The 24209-nt window shown below is 43.6% G+C and overlaps 1 protein-coding gene across 5 annotated transcripts in view; it reads right to left on the reverse strand.

The window, feature by feature from the left end:
- Window positions 1-3501: 3501 nt before the first annotated feature.
- The window catches only part of kif26ab (kinesin family member 26Ab), a 69691-nt gene continuing 48983 nt past the window's right edge, over window positions 3502-24209 (reverse strand). For 4 of the 5 annotated variants that reach the window (XM_026151645.1, XM_026151646.1, XM_026151647.1 and 1 more), the window contains 12 exons: window positions 18966-19149; window positions 16173-16385; window positions 15064-15157; window positions 14168-14430; window positions 13097-13280; window positions 12205-12364; window positions 11722-11884; window positions 7645-10897; window positions 6892-7085; window positions 6021-6044; window positions 5640-5790; window positions 3502-5553 (listed from right to left, as the gene is read on the reverse strand). In XM_026151645.1, the coding sequence (XP_026007430.1) occupies window positions 5372-5553; window positions 5640-5790; window positions 6021-6044; window positions 6892-7085; window positions 7645-10897; window positions 11722-11884; window positions 12205-12364; window positions 13097-13280; window positions 14168-14430; window positions 15064-15157; window positions 16173-16385; window positions 18966-19149 (5065 nt within the window). In that variant the 3' untranslated portion in view covers window positions 3502-5371. Of the gene's footprint in view, window positions 5554-5639; window positions 5791-6020; window positions 6045-6891; window positions 7086-7644; window positions 10898-11721; window positions 11885-12204; window positions 12365-13096; window positions 13281-14167; window positions 14431-15063; window positions 15158-16172; window positions 16386-18965; window positions 19150-21851; window positions 22731-24209 lie in introns of those variants that run through there. The other variant, XM_026151649.1, reaches the window with a different exon arrangement.

A 24209-nucleotide genomic window follows, 5' to 3' on the forward strand; every position in this document is an offset into this window, starting at 1 on the left:
TTACCTGAGCAGGAACACATGTTTTTGCCAAAAAATATGAATTTTCCCACCCTGCTATCCCTACTTATTCCTCTCTACTTACTTTTTCAGACCGCATAATGAATAGGAAAAAAGCTGCCAGCTCACAGTCAGACCGCATCAGGTTATGTAGGTGTGACTGAGTATGCATCATCGCTGAAACACTCATTACCATTTCAGCTCACAGCCCGTTTGAACTCATTATTATCCAAACCAGGCAATTCGAATGCAGACTCAGGAAGTCCAGTGATAGTGACACAAGGTACCTTATTCACATTTCAATTTGTACCAATATGTTAAATTATTAGCCACACACTACACAACTTATAATGATGATGGCCTTTCGAGCCAGCCTAGCCCCGATGTTTGGCAAAATCACAGAGCAAATGTGTTTAACTCTGACTATAAAGTGAGAATTCATTTTCACACAACTGATTGCTTTTGTTAGATTTTCTCCCTTTAGCATCAACTAAGCTCAGTGCCAAATTACTGGATTTGTCTGGCCACCCATCCTGAAAAAATCTAGAGCATGGGGCGAAGCTTTCAGGATTCTTAAGGTTTCTGTCTCGGTGCAAAACTGCTCACACATGCAATCCATTTTAGGGATGGAGATGTCAATAGTTACGACTTCCCTGAAGCATGACCAGCGACTGTGTGTGAGGCTTACATCTTGCCCAGGCTCTGGTAATTTAAGGACGCCAGCTTGTTTTAATTACTGTGAATAAGTGGCAGCATGTGGTCAGGTTTATGGGTCTTCTTCAAAGAGCAGGCTTGGTTTAGGCAGACCAATCTGTGGAACTGCAGGGCTGTAAATCCAAAACTGAGCAACTACCCACACTAACAATGCCCTGGGCACATTCAGACAGCCTAACAGGGTTGCAGGGGGAGTGAGGGTTCAATAAGCCTGCTTTAGTAATAATCCACATTATTTCAGCAAACGTGAGGCCACCTAAAATGAAAAATACAGTTAGATTAAAATTAGAGTTTTTCCTTAATCTAAATGGAAGTGTCTTTTAAGGATTTAGGCTGACATTTAGGGGATTTAAACTTCTAAGTGTTGAAATAGCGAGAAAAAAAACCCCAATTACAAAATAGCTTCTGAAACAGTTTGACAGCAGAAACCGCTCTGAGTACTGAAGTCAAGATAACAGACCAAAGAAGACAGAAAGGAATATAAAATGGACTCAAATTTGAGTAGACTGGAATTGTGCTTGATGAAAAAATATCAAATAAAAATGTCAGTATATATTCTTCACAGGGTCAGTGCCAGGTTGGGGTGAAGGAGAGGGGGACTCTTGACTTCTCAGTGAACTCATTTTTATTCTCACACAACACCCAGCTCCCCTACTTATGATCAGAGCCCCGAGGCAAGTAGGCTGGGATATACGGGGCTGACTGTGCTCAGGGGCCATCAGACGTCTGCAGCAGCCTTGGCCAAATGTTTCCACTCAGACACACGCTTCCCAAGAGCAACAAGGTACAGAGCTGACAGGCTTTTGAGTGATTTGTCAGAAGGCTTTTACTTTCTGCCAAATCACTGCTGGCTAAAGAATAACTTGAGAATTTTTTAAAGGATACAGTTTCCTACATTTTATATGCCTCCATTGTGTGTGGCGCATTTGATGTGGTTCTTCCATACAGTGACCTTTACAAGATGTGGAAATGTGTCAAAACCTCACACATGGGTCATTCGCAGAATTTGATTATAAACACGGTGACCAGCTGCTCTTTGCCAGTCAGCTAAACCAACTCCTCGTGTGTTTGATCAAAACAGAATTAACAAGGGGGAGACAAGATGTTACTGCACAGCAGGGTCCAGTTTGGCTCTCCATCCACACAGCAACAGCATATTACTCAACAGGACTTCACACTGAGCCAAGGGTTCTCCTGATAGTAATTAATCGCTGTAGTCCTCCACGTTCTCTTTTTACCCCGCTCCATAATATTCAACATTTTGACAGTTGTATCGTGTAGCTGCTATTAATGTAGCTGCATTGAATCAGCAAGTCCATTTATGTCAATGTCTCTCATTTCACTCTTAGTTTTTCTTTTGCTCCAAACACATAAGCAAAGTGCAAACATGGAGATAAACGAGAGGAAAACTGAGCCAAATTACAAATTCATAATTTGTTTGGGAGGTAACAATAATGTCCTTGTAGAAAAAAAGAACACTGAGTTGGCTGCTGTGAGAACACACTTTGATCTGACATTAAGCATCTTGCTTCCTATTTAATTGAACCGGTTTTATGATCTGCTCAGGTACTCTCAAATGATTTCAGTGCAGAGTCGGCTAAGTTACCTGTCAACAAAAGGGGGGAAATAATAGCGGACTGTAATCTTCAGGGAACAGTATAATGGACTTTTCCTTAATTTATAAGGATTTCATGAGAAAGAAGATGTTGAATATTATCAGGATTGCTACTTATAAATAGATGTTTCTATAAAGTCAATCTAGATTCACTGGAGCCACTTTATTGGTTACACCCCCTTCTGTCTTCAGATCTGCCTTCTGATCCTTTGTGCTACAAATTCTGTGCTTTGGTGATGTTACAATAATATCAATGCTTTCATTAGACGAGGACAATACAGTCTGTTGTGTGATTTTTTATTTTGTGGAAAAAAATCATTAGCAATGTGAATGTAAAAGTATATGGATCTATACTAGTAAATGGACTGGTTCTTATATAGTGCTTTTATACTCTGAATACGTCTGAGTAATATGAAAGCCCATTTCCGCCACTAAAATTAAAATATTTTTTTAAAAATCCGTAACTCAAAATTGAACGAGGTTATCAACCCGAAATTTTGAGAAAAGTAACTCGAAATTTCGAGTTGGCTCTGCCAATCATTAATCTATGTGACTGGCATTGTTTTCTTGTTATCCGGAAGGATATGGCTCAGAGGAATGTGCAACAAATTAGCGCTTTCGAGAGTACGTTTGCTGATAGTAACGCCATGTGATTCAGCTAATAACACAAGTCATTTGTGAAGCCAAGCTGAAAATACTCAGCAATTTGTGCCCTAATGACTGGCTGTAATACCGGTAGTTTAGCTGTAGCATTTGTACCTGAGGGCTTCAGCTTCCGGGTAACAAGGAAATGACGTCATTCACATAGATTACTGCTCGGCAGCGCTGATTTGAAATTTCGAGTTACTTTTCTCAAAATTTCGAGTTACGGATACTTTTTTTTTTTGTGGCGGAAACGGGCTTCCATAGAGTAACAACTTGCTCATTCACTAAAGCACTTTTTTCTACACGCATTCATTTTAAAAGAGAAGATGCTGAATAAACAAACATAAAACAAAAGGGCAAGTGTGCCATGTCTAGTTTTGTAATCCTGTGGCAAAGGTTTCTCCTGGTTAGTTGCTGTTTTAAGCTACCACTGTAGTAAAGGTATTTATTTGGAATTTTGTGAAAATAATTGTAGAATAAATAGTATTAAACACATGAAAGGGTGAAAAAAGTCAACTCCGAATCATCGGTAGGAAGGAACATTTTATTCACAAGTACTGTAAAAGTAAAACACAAGCTGCCATATTGTACATTTATACACAGGGTCTGAAAATCCTATACAAAAAGAAAGGTATTAGAAAATATGGGTTTTGATATGAAATATGACCTTACATATAATAATTTCTTGGAAAAAAGGTCTTGGTTTGGTAATAGTTCTTTAATTCATGAGCATAACCCCACATTAGTGAACACACAGAAATTATTGTAAAAAATTAGAATGGTAAAAAATGGAGTAGAAATCATTCTTAAAAGTGATTAAAAATCTCATGCAGCATCTTCAGAGAGGGCCTGAGATAGTCCATCTTTGTAAAACAAAGAAAACAAAGTCGTATTTGTCATAGATATAGAAGTCAAACACAGCAAGATACGTCAAAGCCAGTCTGTTTTTCTCAACAATCATTTTCACCAATCATCTTTTTTGTCTCCGTGTCAGCTGTTTGATTCATAAGCACATTCTGGCAGCCATGAAGAGCTGATGCCATGATTGATTTTGCTAAATAATGCCGCAATCTTTTGCTTTTCACTGTATCGTTTCATGGAGAAATTCTGGAGTCTTCGTTTGAGACATTAGATCAACGTCAATAATTAGTAGATTAGTAGAGTAGGGACAAAAGAGAACAAACTAGGTGGTTGCCCTTACTCGGTAATGAGGTTCTTATTGTAGTTGCAGTAAATGTATTGGAATGCATAGAGCTGAGGCTTGGTAGCACTTAAAAAAGAAGTAGTGTCTAACAGACTGGCTGACTTGTGCTCATCAGTGCTCCTTTTTATTTTACAGTATATAAAAAGCCCCCAGTCAAAGCCCATTTAGAGAAATAGTGGGCTCACTGATGGGCACCGGTAGAAGTGTAACCAGTCATCATATGATCATTGTAGGTGAGTGGAGGGAAGGTTACGTTGCATGACCACATACTGAGGCACCAGAAAGAATGGCTGAATCAAGAACAATCACTTATCGTCCATCACAGTGCCCCTCTGATTGATATGTTTTGGCTTAAACTTTTATTTTAGTGAGATAAACACGGGCAAGCACAGTTTGAATAAACTCTCCTTCCCACAACAAAACTGCTGCTCTACCTAAGTGCATCCACTGAGACCCATTTTGAACAAGGCAACTGGAGGAGAAAAAAAAACATTCACTCTACCCTGCAAGCAGCTTTCACAGGACAGCTGGCAGGAGATGAGTGATGACAGCAAATACAGTCCTTGATGAAATAACATAGTCCAGTTTGAAAATTTAGAAAACTACAGAACCAGAGAGTTAACATAAGGCGCAGGAGGCTGAATGATCATGGATAAAATGCTGACTGAGGTTTGAAACGAGAGAAAAGGCAGTCTGGGAGAGCAATAACATTAGCTTATTGCTTTTTTCTTTTTACTTTATTTTTCCCCATAAAAAGGACATTTGTACACATCACATATTCATTTAATACACTATACAATGGAATATAAAATATTTTTCTTAAAAGCAATATGTTCAGGGAGTAGGTACGCTTAAGATACCTGCGCCATAGGAAAAATAACGACTCGAAACAAAACAATAAAAAAGGCACTTCCAGGTGTTGTTCATTGACTCTTGAGTAGGTGATGGCCACTGCTTTGCCATAGAGGCAACAGCGTTTGTGCTCATGTGTCATTCCTCTGCCGTGTCCTGGTAATGAGGCACTGTAGCTAGGTGGTCAAGATTTCCTCTGTTTACATGTTAAGATCCACTCTCATCTCACTTCCGTCTTTTGCTCTTCTTCCCAGGGACTTCTACACACTGACTGCTACATTTCATCGTTCTTTTTCTTCTCACTTCCATTTCCTTTCCTTTCCCGCTCCTACTTACTTTTGTCCTCAGACTTCGACTTCACGTAGCCCCTCCTGAGTGCCAGGTGTTGACATGCTGATGTCAAAGCACGTCACCATCATGACACGGGCCTTGCACAGGTTGACGCAGAACTCCAGCTCCTCTGTGGCCTGTGTCAAGGCCTCCAGATACTCTGGAGATTCTTTATCCAAATTCTGGTCCACCTCAACTGTTGGAATGAGGAAAGCAGGATTTAGTTACATTGTCTGCTACCAAAGTTTATTTGTCATCTTACTCTCAAAGGAAGTGACTTACACTCTCCTATCCACTTGCTGGGGTCCATCATCAGTCGGGCCTTCGTGTCTTCCAGCTCCTCCAATAACACTTGATGCTTTGCCCTCACTTCCTTCACTTGCTGTTGCCTTCTCTCAAGCATCTTCAGCTTACTGTTAAAATACAGCAGGCCCTGAGGGGAAAAAGACAGATTATACTGATTTAAGTAACTATCAAAAATGCAGTTAAAAAGTTCAAACGGTTGCATTACATAAAAAAGAGAAGCTATCAGTAAACTTCATTGATAAACGTGAAATAAAGTCAAACAGATAATATACTGCTTGTATGTCACATTTGGCTCGCTGGTAATACAGTCTGTGCTGCTTTTAATTAAACATCAGTTTCTCTGAAAAACGAGCTCACCTTGTCAACGTCTTGGAATGGTTGCTGAACACGGGATTGGAAAAAAACCAATAAAACAAGTTAGTGTGTTGGACAAGACAGAGTGTTATATATTAAAACATATTCTGTTTGCAATGGATTTTAACTGGAATTTTGTAATAGGTGCAAAAAACAGTAAAAGAACTAAATTGACATTGATGATGAGGAGAAAAGTAAATCAGACTACCTCCTGTCATTGATTTCATATGTATAAGTTTAAAAATATCCCCCTCCAGCTGCACTTCATGGAAACAGTTAATGACCCAGGAGGAGTCAGCAATGCAGACTGCTCAGTGATGACTGCTGTCATTGAGCTGATTTGGGTCGGTGTCAGGTGTCCTCGCAATCATCGCACATTCTCTGACCAATCTTTTCACCGCAGTCTTCTTTTTCATTTTTACACCCCACCGTATCACCATCACATTCAGCAGTGAGGCGAGTAATCAGTCATACTCAGACCAATTAACCCTCATTGGTAATTGCCTACTGAACTCTTGACATTCCCAAGGAGTGCTGCCAAAATACCAAGCACTGGGAATCTGGAGACGCAGACATTTTAACTCCAGGATTTGCCACAGAGCTGGCTGAAGGTCAGACGTCTGGGACATATTATTCCTGTCCTGTTCTTTAAAAAGAAGCTGGGGAGAAGGGAGCTAAGAAATTCCCACACTGCAAGTCAGTGTGATTGTATCTTAATGTATGGCATTGATGTTGCAGATGCAAAATGCTGCTAAGGCTTAGCAAGTGGGATTTACACGGCATCAACCCAGACTTCACTTTACCCAAAACAGGGTTCAGAAAGATGAACCACTAAACCAGCAAAACAAGCCAGCTGTGACCTGTGTCTGCTCACCTCTGCGGTTTCCTCCTGACGGCGCCTTTGGAGCCGTTCCACATCGTCGATCTCATACACCTTGATCTCAAAGGGTTCCTTCAGTGGTCCAGACATAGGAGGCAAGTCCACCCACTGACCTGCTGTGCTCACCTTCTTCCCCAGAGATGCTGTGTCTGGCAGGGGTGCTGGGATTAGCCGTCTTCTTTGGAAGCCTAAAGCACCAGGCAGACAGGCACCAATTAGATTGCTAACATACAACAGCAGCATTTGCTAGGATCTATAGAAAAAAATATATAAATCCCACTCTGAGATATAAAGTGATGCAAGGCTTTACAGTGGTTGGTTGAGCTGTGGCGACTGCATACTTATAAGAGTTTCATGAGATATGTGGATTCAAAAGGTTGGTTTATCCTACATGAATTGAAACAGTTATACACGAGACAATGGCCTACATAAAAATCCCCATGTTCAACTCTTATTTGATCAATACACACATCAAAGATGCCTTGTCTGAAACATTCATTAACGTTTTTCGCATTTACTCTACGTATGAATTATGCATGCTGCTGATTCAGAAGGAAACAAAATCCGATGAAATGCCCATTTGTGGTTGTAATAACAATGGATCCACAAATTTATGGTTGATTTCCTCTGAGACAGCACATATTTATTACTCGGGTGTGTGCCACGAAATGTATATCACAATATTTGTGAATATTACCCATTTCTAGATTACTTGTAAAACCCCGAAATCCCAAATTAGTTTCTCACCGTTTGCTCTCTTCTTGGGATACTTGGAGCTCTTTGCTCTCCCTGAAGATGAGAAGCCGCTCTCGCTCATAGAGTCGTGGGCAGAGGAAGCGCTGCCTGTGGCTTCACTGTCACGGATCATGCTTTCATATCCGCTGCTGCCACCGCTGTGGTAGAACAGAGCTGTGCGTCCCATCGCCGGAGGTAGCTCCCCGCTCAACACGCTGCTGTTGTCACTGCCGTGGCCACTGCTGTAGCGCTGAGGTCGCCTGGGTGCTGTGATTTTACTGTATGGAGAAGGCAGCATGGCTACTGGGGATTTGTCATCACTCACATTCACCCCGCTGTCATTCCCACTGTCTGAGTCTGCTGAAGCTTTCACGTGTTTTCCTGATATGTTGCCTGTTGCCAGTTCACTCACACGGCTATTTGCAGCTCTAATGGCCTGCTTTGTGCCCATGATAGTGCCTCTTCCAGGCTTGCTGGTGACTGCAGCGGTGGTCCGAGGAGCCGATGTCCGTCCAGAAGGAGGGAGGTTGGCATTAGTGTTTCTGGTAGATGGGGCGGCCAAAGACTTTGTGGAGGAGCTTAAGCCCTTGGAGCTGTTGGCTGATAGTGAACGTGCCTTAGAACCATTAACAGCTCCCAATGACCTAGGATTTACAGAAGCTTTTACCTGTCCAGGTTTGCTGACATTTCCTCCACTTGGGGAGGATGGACAGGAAGCAATAGGAGCGCTGGATGAATTGGGAATACCGAATCGCGAAATGGACTTGCTTGATTTGCTACTACTGCTGCCAAGACTTGCCCCGCTGTTCTCTCTACTAAGCGCAGCTCTGGAACCTGATAAGGACAGACTTTCACACCTTTCCAGTGATATCTGACTGCCATAGTGCTGCCCAGCCTCTCCTCTAGGCCCTTTGGCCTTCAAACTGGAGGTAACTTTGGCCATGTTGAGGCTGGAGGTTTTGAAACTGTCTACTCTGTGGGATACCTCAAGCTCATCTTCTGATACAGCCGCCCTCGCTCCATAGGTCCTTCCTGCCTCCCCATATGCTGTCTTTAAGGCACTTTGGGGCAGCAGTGTCTTCGTTTTATGGTCAAGACTGGATTTTCTCACTGGAGGAGGAGGAGGCATGGTGCAGTCGGGTTTAGCGGAATTGCTCGCTTTCTGGGAGTTGGCCTTGTTTTTCCCCAGAGAGGAAAATTTAAGGCTTGTGGCAGATGCAACAATATCTTGGCTTCCCTTGTAGTCCGTGGTGGAATGAATGACGGGCACTGTTCCCAGGGTGGTGGCACCTCGTCTCAGCTGAGGCATTTTGCTGGGTGGATTCCTGCTGGCTGATTTCTCACAGCCATCAACCACCCTTTGGGCTGAGGTAGACCCCTGCACATTGGGAGAGCGAGGTACACTGTTGGTGTTGCTGGACGTTTTGCTGGAAGGGATGCCACTGGGGGGATTTCTGAGAAATTTGCTGGTATTGCTGGAGTCAGAAAATTGAGGTTCAGAGTGGTTGTCAATGCACTTCCAAGGATCTTCCTGTTTAACCTCTTGCCTTAGTGGCTCTCTACTGCTGCTGCTGCTACTGCTGCTGCTATGAGAGATAGATGAGGTAGGTTTAATCTTCCTGGGAAGACTGGAGTGGACTATAGTTGGGCCCTGTGGGGAGGAGCTAAGCGAGTGAGCTTTAGTTATTTTAGATGTAAATTTTAGGGAGCCTTTTGCTGATTCTGGTGATGGGGGGCACTTTGTCAGTGACAGCTTGCTTGAGGCGGCGCTATCACTGTCTAGTTCAGAAAAACTAAATCCGCTGTCATTTAGGGAGTTCTTGGCATTTCTAGGCGAGGAGACACAATTAAACATATCCAGGGAGTCAAAGTAAACGGTGGCCTCTGGGCCCATGTGTTTGGCCTGTGGAAGGAAGACGTCTGTGGAATGAGCCCCTTCGCTTTCCAAGGTGCAGACACTAACCTCACTCAGCCAAGAACTGATAGATGAACCTCTGCTGTCTATACACGCCATTCCTCCCTCCTGAGGGGCTGTGACCACTGAAATGTTCACCTCTGACCCTCCAGCGGCTGATGTGTAGGCATCGAATTCATCATTGATGCTACTGATGATGCTGACAGGTCGAGAACCAGAGGCCAGGGCCTGAAGAGAGCAGTCACTGTTAAAGCTAATAATGCTCGATGGCCGGCCTTGATCTACTATACTGCCTATAGATAGCTCCTCCACCACAGTGAACACCAGCTCATCCTCTCCGTTCAGCTCCACAGGCTGCTGCAGGGTGACGGTCGCTCTAAGGATGTCCCGGTCCAGACATCTTTCCCTCAACGTCGAGCGTACCTGGCACACCTCCACCGGAGCTCTAAGTAAAGGCGAAGTGCACGGATCCCTTCTTTTCGCAGCTTGGTGGCTCATTCCAACAGGTGGCATTCTGGTGCTTGATCTTTCCTCATTGTCAGTATTTTCTCTCTGCTGTGAAGGAGGCGGGGCTGGCTTTGGCAAGGATTTCTTGCTGGAGTAAATCTTCTCTCTCACCACAGGTTCAGTAGGTGGGGCAGCGGCAGGTGCCAGTTTGTTTGCACTAACCTTGTTTTCTGAAACCAAGGCCTTCTCACCATCAGCCCTGGTCCTGCAAACATTTTGAACACTCTCTGATGGTACCCTTTCCACAGGCATGCATTGCCTCTTGGCACTGTCAACTTTAGATTTGGCACTGGGACTGCAAGATGGCTGCGGGGGGACCGATTTAGGAGATTTTTTGGGTGAGATACCCTCTTGGTTGTAAGAAATATTTGCTACAGTCTTTGGTGAAACAGAGCTTTGGCTCTCTTTAGATTTGTCCATCTTGGGGCTAGCCTGGGATCGTTTTCCCTCTCCAACAAAAGCAGTAGGTTCTTCACTGCCGTCTATGCACTCAAGCCTCTCTTGCAGTTCAGCAAATGTGTTGCATTTAAAGAAATGGTCTCTGTCCAGAGGGCCCTCTTTTGCAGACTTCTTCTTGTTCAGAGAAGGGATAATTGGAACAAAGGCAGGTGGGCCTTCATTGTCACTAAGCTCCCTGTCTGAGATTGCAGTTCCCCCAGGGCCCACATAAATAACAGTATCACAAGACTGCTCACTACTAGAGGAGTATTCTGGGTCACTTAGCAAACAGGGCAGGTCTGGGTCCAGGGCTACTGTCCGAGGGTGAAAAGGCCTGAGGTGGGGGGGCCTCCGGATCCTCCCTTCCTCACACGAGCTTTCACCTCCAGATGAACTAGATGCATACTGCAAAACCAAGTTAGAACAGAGTAGAGATCTGTAAATGATCTCACAAAATGATAAAAGGAAAATTAACATAATAGACTTTGCAATTTACAAAATCACTTTAATTCTTATAATTTAGAGCAGATTCATATCTTACTAGTTTGCAGCAAAATCCATTTCAGAGCATATTTTAATTCCTATAATATTACCAGTCAATATTTATCTAGAGGTTAAAAGTGCACATCAATAGCCCCACAGAAACTAATGTCAATAATGCAAATTGTTGTCTGCGGCCTGCATCATAATTATAATGGGGACTAAATAAATACATGCTGTCATTTCACCTAATTATCTGGAGCATATATTTCCCTAATCTAAGGGAATACATCACACACTTCCTTAGGCGGTGGTATTGATTACATGATTATGTGCTGAGGAGCTGAGAGAAACTAGCTCTGACTTACTGCACTAATAATATTTCATTTGTGGGAGCATTAACACATTCATTTGCGAAATAGCTCCAAAATTACACGAGGAAGACAAATTTAAGGACTTTAATAATGCTGTGATTTATGATGAAGGTAATTAAAGTTACGCATGCACATTAGGAATGTAATTGCTACAATAGCAACACTTAATGATGAAATAATGTTTAATAATAACGATTACTCTTCATTTATCATTTATAAACAATGAGCAACATTAAATGGAGCTTTATTAAGATTTATAAGGATTATAATAAGTTCTTAAATTATACAAATGCATCGTTAGTGGTGTCACTGGAATTTCATATTGCTTGTTCATCGGTTTATCAGTGTGTTACTGCACATGTTTACATGCCGTACCTTAGATTTCTTCTTTCTCATTCGGTGGATCCGGGATGCCAGCTGGATAGTGGTGAGCGAGTCAGCATAGTTGGCTGGGGAATCTGAGATGTGGGCAATCATAGTTGTTCTGCAGTTGATGTTGCCAAGGGACTCCCTCAGCAGCATTGTCAGTTTGCTGTCTCTACAGGGAGCATTTACATTGTTATTAGCAAACAGCCCAGTAATATTTTACTGGGGCAGGCACGTTAAATCCTCCGAGCTGAAAAACACTCCCAAATGACAAGTCATTAATCTTTTCATACTTGAGTAACTACAATATAATCTTGTGCAACCCCAGTGAAAGCTGTTGTGCAGCTAACTAAACAAACTGAACAGTCGCACAGAAAAACCTGCAAGGTTGACAACACATGCGGTGACTTGCCTGAAACAATTAACATATAGATACAGTTTCTTGGAAGCTAAAACGCAGCCGACTCTAAAACCTCATGTTGGTGTTCTCACCTGTAGGGTACATGCTTCGCTCCATTTGTTAAAGCCATTATGACGTTTCCCAGTGCATTCAGGGAAAGACACAAGCCTCCTCCTCCATCTCTGCTTTTACTCAGGACCTTTTCGCAGCTCCCCAAGTCAATAAGGTGCAGCCTGCTTCGTCCACCCGACACTGCCAACGGCAGAAGAAGAACCAGGTGAGCAAAACAGACACTCCCTATGTGGAGTAAGTTGCCTGTACAAAGTGCCCTGATGACAGGAGTGGCATAGCTGTGTTTGAGCTGTCTGGATTATTTATGAGTAAGACTGCAGCCAGACTGCTAAACCTCCACCAGATGTGTAACTCATGGCAACAAGGAGTCTCCTTTGGTGAGACACGTAAAACGAGAGAATCTACTGACAATTAGAAACACAGTCCCCCATCGAATAATTTAAAAATGCAGACAGGGCGAATGCCAGCGTCTGTCCTTGTAAATCACAGAGCTACACATTATCCTGTTGGTGATTGATGTTGTTCATAAACCAGCAGGCTTTACTTACTCTTAACCACAATGTATTACAAGCATGCAAATACATTTCTGTTTTGCAGAGACCAGAATGAATTCATCAAACGCAAAAAAGAGCCTGCGATTTTCCATTAAAAGCTAAAGTGCGATCAAATCCACTTAGCCATCTAAAGAGCTTATGTTTTAAAAAAAAACCCAACAACAATTAGTGATAACTAAATGGAGGCGCCTTTTAATCTAGATTATCTTGTATTTTAGTACTTTTTAGAGCAAGTGTGGACTTCATTCACTAATCTGGCTGCTTGCGCATGGTTCACTCTATAATTTTCTACTATAAATTTGAAGGGACAACTTTCTGGTCCTATGCTGCAGGGCAGTAGTAATGCAATAATACTAACTTCCCCCTTTTCCAGTCTTCTCCATGCGGTACTGGTAAATGTGCAGTGTGAACAGCATGTGGGAGTTCCGTCGCTCGTCCTCATCAACATTCGGTCTGCTGGTGCTCCGGGCAGCAATGGCTGCATCCAAGAAGAAGGCGGCTTTCTCAGCAGTTGGGGCACGAAGCTCACTCTGGTTTTGAAGCTGAAGGGCGGGAAAGGAAAACCAGAGAATAAGGTCAGGGTATCCGAAAAAGGACTGATGTTTAAAAGAAAGAGAGACAGAGAGAAACGAGAAAGAGAAGGTAACCAGTTAATTGGACTCTGCCACACATTTCTTGCCCATTAGATTGGGTCTCAGGGGCTATTAAAACAGCAGATATGCACACAGTGGGAGGAGGATTAGGAGAGGTAATAGTGGAGCAGGAGGCAGGGGCTCTTCACCTCAACATGATGTGATGATGGCAGTGGTGGGATACAGAAGGAAAGGAAGGAGGAGGCAGAAGAGAGAAGGCACACATAGCTGCTGAAGGAAAGCGCAAGAGGGAGATTCATAGTACTGCACACCCTTTGAAGTTAGAGTCCATGCATATCCCCCAAAAACAACATCTGACAGCAACACCTGTGAGAGCCTTCAAACATACAGTCACAACCCCCCTCTGCTATTCCCACTCCCACCACACACACACACACACACACACACACACACACACACACACACCCAGTAATACTTCTATGGCATTATAGAGGGCTGACACTAATACATCAGTAATAGATTCTGACGGATGCTGACAGAAGAGTCAATACAAAGGTAAGAAGAAAGCCATCAATACCACAGAAGGGTTGGGTAGAAAATATAAAGCAAGGGTTTTAAGAGCAGGTAGGGTAGGAAGTCACGGGAGATAAAAACACACACACATATATATACACACATTGCACTCGAAGAACTTTAAACATCTTTGAGGGGAAAAAAAGAGCTAGAGCCTAGACAGTAAAAGATCAATACTCAGTCAGACTAATATTTTATAACCCACAGAGAGAATGAAAGGATCAGTGAACAAAGAAAAAGTGGAGAGATGGAACACTTCTCACCTGAGTGCCACAGATGGGATCCTCTCTCAGGTGGATTCCCGGGGATTGGCCTTCCTGCAGGCTGCCGGACGACACCTCAGACAGCAAGTCCTTTAGCTCCTCATCTTTTCCAAAGATTTCCACTGCAGACACGCGGACTGAGAAGCGCGTGCCCGTCTTCTCCTTGCGCTCGTTGATGAGCTTGAAGAGCCAAGAAATGGCACAGGGCACAATGCCTAGGCTTTGAGTGGAGCTGTCTTTGCCAATCATGGTGTATGTCTTGCCTGAGGATGTAAGAAAGGAGGGGGGGGGATAAAAATATTGCCTTGTGTGTGGAAGCCGGCTGCACTCACTATATGTTCAAAATAAAATTGCTTCTTTTATCAACCTGTCTGAAATAGGCCTGAAGTTCACAAAGAAATAGGCACTGGCATTGGATATTTTCTGAAGGGTTATTCTGCTAAACAAATGGTGCTGAAAAAAAATTAATAATGGCAGATGTGAAGGATTTGAGGTAATATTTGGAAAGGCAAAAATAAAATAATAATAACTTTTTTCTTTTAAATCAAATGCTAATCCAGGGACCTGTTCCAGACACAGTCATTCTGCACAGAATTACAGAAACTGGAAACAGCTGCATGAGAAAAGCAGGCCCTTCAGCCTAAGAACACTGGCCAGGCCAATTACTAAGATTTTAATTACAGACTGAGCCCTGAAGCCTGAATGCAGCACTTTACCCCTCACCCCCACACCAGACTCACTATCCATTCCTTTTCCTTCAATCACCCATTCCTTGACTCACCCCAGTGCACCGCTAAGCCAATTGTGGACATCAAGTGTAGCTAACAAAGAGCAATGAGAGTTTTCTTTGGCTAACAAAGGCACTTCTCTAATCTGTTGCCAGTGGAGAAGCTTACCGAGCTTTACTTGGCCAAAGCAGAAGATGCAGCCGTCTGCACCATTCACCACAGATTGGATGACCTCAGCTACTGTCCCTGAGCACACCTCAGCCTGTGGAAAAACACAAAGAGACAGGCCCTTCACAGTCAGTTTGCAATTCGAGGAACACTGTAAAACAGGCACAGTGAGCATTTGGCATTGCTTACACCAATTCATGTTATTAGTTTCAGTATTTTTCATCACTCAAGTGCGTGTGTGTTTGTTTGTTAATGTCTGTTTCCGTGTCTTGCATGTCGAGGCAATCTGTTTCAGCAGAGGTCCTCTGGGGCAAGGCTTCAGCAGCAAAGGCCCCTTCCCATACATCACACAGCAAACAAGACCTCTAACAGCAGAACAGCTTGTTGTTACTGTTAGCCACCAGCAGTGCTGCCCCAGCAGCACAATCTAGCAGCTTGGCCTCAACTATGTAGCAGAAACATTTAGTCTTTAGCCATCAGCAGCTTACTTAATTTTAAAAAATTGCTCAAAGTAGGCAAAAAATCTGAGGTTTTTCTGGATATCCTACACAGGTGATGACATCCTACACTCTGTTGTCATAGTTATTTAGAGTTCGCTGCACCATGGCGACATGCAAACAATACTTCAGATTACCGTACCTTGGATTTTCTGTTAATTTTGTCTTTGAGCAAAAACAGATTGAGTCATTCTCTTAAAAGATTTTGGTGTTTGTCTTAATATGAGAAGAGAGCAAATCTGATCCGCTCCTAAGTCACATGTACTAAACATACTGTATATCTGACCTTTGACTTTGATCTCAGCACTTATGCCTGCTGTGTCTTCCAAATGGCTGAGGTTAGATATAGCTGTCCTATGAAAGGAGTGGTTAGATATAAGTGGAGTGGATTCAAATCATTCCGTAGAGGGCTTAAAAGCCCAGCTGTTAGGCCCATGTTGCTAAGAATGCCCCTTGACCCAAGAAAGGCATTTTTTTCTCTAAGCCTCTGGTCACACCCTGCAAGTATAAAGACGTCCCTTTGCCCTTGAGAGGCTGAATTCCCTGATAACAAATAGAAAAATAGCTCTCTTGCTCTAATACACACACACATACACAAAGACTGGCCCTTACTTGTGAAGCATCCTGGGTAAAAACAGCATCAAAGGCAAATATCTTTGGGACGGCCACAGTGGCGGATCTCCTGTGCCCTGAACTAGAGTGTGGGCTGGACGCAGGATCGTAGAGGGTCAGCTGCTTCTTCCTACTGTCTACTTTCAAGAAAGACTGAGACTCTGAGGAGTCTGCAGCCTCCAGAGACGGACAGATACGCATCATCACTTTCACCTAAAGCAACATCAAATAAGCAAAAAGAGAGAACAGCGGTGTGTTAGAAATTGAGATGGCACAAAAACACGACAAAAAGACAGACATTTTGATTATAGTGCACTAAGCGAAGAGACGGGAAAAACATATGGCAGGCATTCAATATAAAAGTTGCAAACTGAAGGTCCTTCAGCGTTTGTGCATTAAGATCACGTTCACTTTGTCAGAGCTGATGGACACTGAAAGTTACCATGGAAACTCTCCCTGGGTCAACACATTGGCTAATGGTGTTAGTAAAAGGCAGCAAGGTGAGTATTGAAAGTCACAGCTGAAAATGTTAGAAATTGGTGTGTGTGCAGCTCCCTGCTGGGGGATTATCCCACTAGAGATTGTTTTTTCTGGACCAGGAACAGCTCACCAGCGTGGGAGTGCAGGAGCATATGCCCTCCCTGCCTGTTGTTCCACCTCCTAACTCTCCTTTTTCTCTCCTTTCCCTCTATTGCCTGCAAAACGACTGGCCGTCAAGTGACCCACCCTGCTATATTCTGAGACATATTATATTTATAAAATGAGCGTAGATTCTTAACACCTTCCCCAGGTCAACATATAGTTCTTGATGCCAACATGGTATGCTAAACATGATCGCATCTTGCATCTAAAGATGTTGATTCACTAACATGCCCATTCATGCCTTGTGGTAGGACCTCTTTTACAGACAACCTATGTCTCTAATGCATAGATGCACAGTTTGTGGTTTGTGTGGGTGTGCTTATGTGTGTCAGGCTATATGACACCTCTTTAGAAATTCTGACATCTCTATATTCCTTTACAATCTGATGGTCAGATAGCGCCACTTCTATTTCTCCAAAGGCTCTCTGGAAATATATCTGTGAATGACAGGGAACAGAAATGGCTCTTTGGATATGTTTAGCAGTCTTTAGAGTCCCTGTCAACTCCCAGAGTATTTAGTGCTGCGCCTAACATTACATCAGCTGAATTGCTTCTGTCCTACAGTATACATGACAGGGAACTCAATCCAGAGTCATTTTAAAGCTTGTTAAAAAAGTACCTATGGTGCCTCTCAGGCACTGAAATAAAACCCTTAAAATACAACCAACTCTCTTCCCTTTTTGACATAGGGCTGCTTTGCTCAGCTCAGGACTCTCCACCATCTTCACGCCTACACAAAAGGACCATTCTTCCCTGACTCGTATATTAATATTGCACTCACAAACAATGTGGCTGGAAAACCCTTTCTTTCATTGAGTGAATTCATCTTGGATACTACAGGCCAAGTGCAAGCACTCTTTATACTCCACAGGGGACTCTTGTTGTGACTGACAAGTGCATATGTTGAGTGAATTAGATTTGCTATGTCATTTAAACAGGGCTTCCATATATGACAACCACATGTCTGTCCACCAGACAGAGGCTACCAAGTGAGCTAATGTCCCTGTTTTATTTACGTTGGCAGAGATCAGATAGTGGAGGCCACAGAGGATTGGCTGTAGTATTTCACACCGTGCTAATGGCCCCTGGTTCCCTGTCCCTTGATTCCCCACAAAATCCATTAGTGAGGCTTGGCATGACTCCGTCCACTCAGCTCCTTACACCTGAAAGAACTGTGTCTAGGTCAAAAGTGGAGAAGTGGAAGTGACCCACCTACACCTGATTGGAAACATTGATTGAATTCGAATGAAACAGATCCGGAGAAGCCGTGAAAGCGACTGAAAATGTTATTTCACGTGCGATTCCACAGGTGAAAGAGAGGCAGACAAACCAGGAAAGCACACAGATCTGTTTACTTTACTATAAGAAAACCTGAAAATCTGTGCAAGCAGACTTGGAACAATATCATAAAATGTCATAAATCCTGATCTCCCGTTGAAAACCAGCTGCTTAAACGGCACAGATGGATCATATACATCAGGTGTGAGCTTGAGTAGGCTTGTTAATAGCACAGGTTTTTTATGAAGTCCCCGTGTCAATGGGAGATTTACAATATGTGGCAAAATTTCAACCGTCTGGATACCTGGCAACAGAAGCGAGCACTTCCTGTCCAGGTGGGATCTAATCTTGTTAGGGGACTTCTTCTGCTTTATAAATACAGGACGCCAGCTCAGACAAACAATACCCAATAAACCACAAAGGAAGAGAGATGTGTTTATACAGCTTTGTTTAATGACTGCTCTATCGCTGGCAGCCTGACTTTCAACACTGCACACTGCACCTAAAATGGAATTAGGAGTCTTGATGCTAACGTGACCACAGATTGGTGAATTATAGTTTTTACTGTCTTTTCTGTGTTCACAGAGAGGAATGCTGGTCACACAAACTGAGTGAATTCATGACATTCCAGCAGGCTTATCTGGCTGCATCTGCATGGACTGGACCAGACAGCACGCTGCCTGCAGACCAGTCTGTCGCCACTCTGCATTCAACCCTCCAAATAGGGGTTTGTGTGTATCCATAAATGTTGGCGCACGCAGTTCTGCAGGGCAAGGGAGGAAGGGAATGGTGGCTTATGAGAGCACGTGTTGTATAGCTGTTGTGCATTAAAAGCATTCTGTCTCTGGTGCCTCTGTGTGTGTCTTTTCTCACCTTTCCCATCCCTGGATTTTCCTTCACTTTGGAAACAGCACGGAGCAGACATGGTGGGGCAGGGGGTGGCGAGACCTGCAGGATACCGCTGAAGTTGGTCGGGTAGATGGAGGGTTCTTGCGGGTTAAGCAGGGAAGGCAGGTTTTTCTTCCGCTTGGAGGAAAGATTCAGCTTCTGAGCTGCCCTGGAGGTGGGAAGGGGGAAAAAAGCCTTGAAAGTAAAGCTATACTTAGAAAACTACCAAGCTGTAAAGTTAAGCAAATCCTTTTTCTTTCTCTCTCAGGTAATGTTTTCTTGAGGAGGTACCCTACCAAGAGGTTATTGATTTTAAATGTCTACCTTGACAAAAACCACACGCTAACACTTTAACATAAAGGTCAACAATCTGCTCTTAGTCTGCCAAAGTAAACAAAGTCAGGAGGTGAGTTACACTATGCCACCACTCCCAACCCTTCTCCACTCTAAAAATGCTTTTCCCTCAACTCCCAACTCATACTCCCATAACAAGAAGGATAATGTTTCAGCTCTCGACTTAAACTAAAAGTGGAATTCTCTTACACCTTTATGTTTTTATACAGAACAGCTCTCTAAGACAAATGGTCACCAGGTTCTCTGCTCAAAGGGACCAGACGCAGACTGTAAAGCCACAGGAAATACATGCATGTATTTTGATCAAACACAGCAAAAAAACTGTCGTGGATGTGACAGCTGAGGACTGTTGAAACACTTCCCTCTACCGCATACTTGTGTCCTTCTCTGCTAATCATTGCAGCTAAGCAATGATGACAGCATCATTTGGGTGGCTGTGACTCAGAAGATGGAGCAGATGATCTACTAATAAGAAGTTGTGGTTCAATTGCTGGCTGCATCCCAAAGTATCCTTGGGCAAGATACTGAGCACTGAGGTTCTCCTGATGTGTAATTGTTAGCTAGAAAAGCATTAGAAAAGACCCATATTGTTTTAGTATTTAGTATTATTACCTTATTGTTAGGGTTGTTTTTGTTGTGCATCTGCACTTTATTGTTGTCAATGTCTGCGCATGGGACAGTGTGAAACGTAATTTCAATTCCTTTGTATGGCAAGAACATTTGAAGAAATTGACAAATAAAGTTTTCTATTCTATTCTATTCTATTGAGACAAACCTACAACATGTATGTATTTTGGAAGTTGTAAACAACCTCGATAATCAGATGTTAGTTTAGTGATATCTAGATAGTCACATGACAGTTCTGCTGATACCAAACAGAACCCAGTTCTGTAAGTGAATTGACCTTTTTCACAGTTTAAATTCCGCTGTCATTCTGGTCTCTTTTCAAAGTCAAGAAGATCTCCATAGAACAATCAGAAGGAGTCATTCTTTTTTGTGCAAACTTCTTCAACTTTATAGGCAACACCAATATCTCTGCCTGGCCTGCAGGGACCCCGGTCCAGGTGGTTCGAGTTTTTGCTTTGCCCTAGATCAGTTAACACACACCTCAGGCAGTAATTCAAGGTCAGTAAGGAAAGTAATACCCAAAGGTAATTCAAATGCACTCAAATGGGTTTCATTTAAGCAGTCAGATTTCAGAGAAGTACGGGGAAGACAAAGGGGCGGTTGTCAACATGAAGGGAAGTGTGGCGCGGAGAATTAAGACCTGAAGTTGAGAATAGAATGTGAAAAATCTGCAGAGCAAGGTTTTTGAGGAGAGGTAGAATACATAGAGAACATGAAAAGGAGAAAAGAGGAAATCTGGAGTACAAAAAGGAACAGATCCATGTCCTGGTGAGTAGCATTTTTCTAAAAGGCCAGCCTGAGCTCATTAGCTGTGTTCTGGGCTCCTCTGGACAGGACTAGGTGGGCTGCTGCCAAAAACAGAACCCACCTCTCGTCCCTATCTCCTTGTATCCTGGAGTGACAACCCACCCCGCTTCCTCTTCTCCACCCCCTCCCCTCTCCACTGTACACCCCCTGCAGTGACAGCCCAAGAGCACAATCAGCGAACACACTGCTTGCTGATGGAATAATTATTGCATCCAAGAAGACTACAGGAGAAGCCGCTCCCCGGGGAGCTGCCTATGTGTGATAGCATGCGAGACGGATCGTGTGACACGGAGTGAGATGGAATAGATGAATGCGAGATGGAGAGAAAGAAAGGGGAAACTATAGCAGAGTACACGTGGCGGCGCGAGTCTGCGAGTGTGTACGCGCATTTATGAGAGGCATCCGCAGCACATTCATTCAAGATAAATCTACCCTGTCCCTCTGTCTCTCTCTGCCTCTCTCCCTCTCTCACCCCTCACCTCATTCTCTCTTCTCTTTGAGTTTAGACAGAAATCAAGCAGCACCCACAGAGTAGCATAGAAAAAAAGCCACTCCACTTCATTTATAATTGTTTTGACCAGCGAGTAGCGTTCACAGCCCAAAGCTGCGATTGTAACCTTGAGCTTTAATTCATGCAACACAATGACAATCAGTGCACATGTTCATGAATGGAAGGTGAGGGATGATTATGCTAGGGCTTTGTTTTTTTCAACACAGTCACACGTACACAGGTAAACTGCTTGTCTCTCCCCACCTCTCCCTCCCACGTCCTCTCATTTCTCTCTCCTCTCCTTACACAACTATATGATCAGTCATTGGAAAAAAAGAGAGAGAGGCAGTGAAGAGAGGCTCAGATTTCTTTGCCCACAACAGCTTGTCCACCTGTTCACTCAATCTCAATGCTAATGAAGCTGTTTTCCTTCACAACTTTCTCTAAAATGCTCAAAGGAGACTCTATATGTATGAGGAAGTGAAGCCCGAAAACACTTGAACATACACTCATGCTTTATGAATTCTGTTGAATGTTAGAAAAGTGAGCCAAAGCTTCCCCCCCCCGACATGCACACATTGTGAGATACTTACAGCTCTTTCCAATCCATTATCTAGTTTATGCTCATAGTCAAAAAACAGGCAACTGATAGAGTTCGACTTTGCTGTCCTTGTCCGTGTTGTCACTTTTCTCCATTATTTGCACATTTGCTACGCCGGCACACTCAGCAATTACACAGCGAGGTGGGGTTGCTTGCTACTCAAGGCACAGAGGTCCTTTTCGCTACGATCATCAACGTTCCACTTAATTTCACAGAGGCTTGTGAGAAGCTCGGGGGGCAGAGGGAGAGCGACGAGTGGGAGGCGTGGGCGTCATAGTAACTGAATGGAACAAGCGGCAGGTGGGGCTGGGTGGAGGTGGGCAGGCAGGATGAGTGCCCTTCAGGAAAACCAGTAGGTGCGCAGTGAAGGTGTAATCCAGAGAGTTTCTTAAGAGAAGGTGAGGACGAGGTTAGGATGAGGATGTGCACCTCCTGTGTTCATGCACTACGAAAGCATCTCTAACTCCTTGCGTGTCTCCTTCACCTGCAAAAGTTCAGACGCAGTTCAGAAACCGCAGAAACTTGGCTTGTCCTCCAACTCAGTTTTACTTTTTCTTCGCATCCAATTCTTCAGTCATCCCATAGGCTGCTTTTTTCCCCTCATCCAGTTAATCCACCGTACTTGTCTGCTGTGAGTGGTTACAGATCCTTATGCCTCGGTCCTTCCCAGACGCTCTACTGCTTACAGGCAGAAGGCAGGGAAAATAATCAGCGCTCCTGGCTGGGCTGCAAGATTTCCTTGAGTAGCTGAGAATGAGAAGAATTCCTGCTCCTGTTCCACCTCTTAGTCCTTCTCCTGCAATCGGAGAAATTCTGGCAGCTGTCCTGCCGTGTCTCTCTCTATTTCTCTTTCCCTGGCTCTCTCTCTCACACACACACATCCACACACACACATACATTCCCTCCTCTCTCCCTGCCTCCCACCTCTCCCTCTCTCTCTCCCTTTCTTTCCTCAGCCCAGCCCCTTTTCCCTCCGACTGCCAGACGAGGTGTCAGCGCTCGATTGCTGGCTGCTTGCGGCGCAATTTGCGAGTGCTCTCTTTCTCTCTCTCTCTTTCTCTACCCACACGCACACACACACTCACTGTCTCATTCAGCCTTCTGCACAAACACACATGCATGCACCCCACCACACGTCACATGAATAGTTAATGCATGCAGGAGCCCTCTCTTCTTTTAGGGTCCCACACTTCAAACAGATTTGGTTAGTATGCCTACAGTGTATGCATCCATGAGCCCGAGAGTACATGTGTGTTCCTGTGTTTTTGGGGTAGCATGTGTACACTACATATTTGTATTATTTTATTTATTTTTTGTCGTTGCTAACAGATGTAATTAGCCGGAAGAATGAGAGCGGTATTAATCATAAGGAGCGAGACAGGATAAGGAAGGATGTACTTAAGAGGAGAAAAATGGATTTCTTCAATGAATGATGCTCTGACTAAACTGGAAAGCTGAGGGAGATTAAAAAAAAAACAAAACAAAAAAAGAGGACAGACAATGAACAAATGACTTCTTAGAAAGGCAGATTTATGCTGGCCACTAAGAGAGAATGCAGTCAGTCAATGGTCAAGGGTAAAAAGGGGAATGAAAGCATGTGAGTGGGTGAGCGCTGGGGTGAGAGTACCCTGTATTCCCTGGGCTGCCAATTTACCAGTAAGCCCTCTCAGCCCCCCCAACCAGCCAGTATTGTTTGAAAGGCTGCTACTTTGGCTGCAGAGTGCCTACTACAACATATCGGCAAACAGAGTGGGTGTGAGACTTGCCAGATGAAAGTACATGCAGCACAAAGCTCTATCGGCTCCTCTCCTTCTGACACAGTGCCCCTTATATGAACTCTGCTGGATTAAATTTGAAGGCAAACAATAAAACCAACACCACCTACATTTTTCGTACAGTAATAAAGCTGTTTGATATATCACATAACCTTTTCCTTCTTCCCTTTCTGCCCTTCCATAGCATGGTTACCTTTGCTTTTCTGCAGTGTTTGCTTTTCTGAGGTGGGCTTATTTTAAAGTGCTAGGACTGTCTCCTAACAGAGTTCTACATGCTTCACCACCATCGAATCCCTTTGAGCAATGATTGGCAACAGATGATGAGTAAAAGACAATACTAATGTCGGCATTGGTCACTCTGACAGTGCAACCGGTAATTATTCTCATCCCTACTGCTGCTACCACCAGTGTGCTTTTCACTGTTATACATCAAACTGACATAAAAATAGGGGACAGCCACAGTTGGAACTATCCTGATAGTCTTTCAGCTCCATCACTGTCTTCTTATGAACAGACCTTAGGGACAGATAATCAGAGTAATATATATAAATGAGCTGAAGCAAGACAGATGTAAA

Source organism: Astatotilapia calliptera, chromosome 19 (genome assembly GCF_900246225.1).
Source record: "Astatotilapia calliptera chromosome 19, fAstCal1.2, whole genome shotgun sequence".
NCBI classification, from domain to species: Eukaryota; Metazoa; Chordata; class Actinopteri; order Cichliformes; family Cichlidae; genus Astatotilapia; species Astatotilapia calliptera.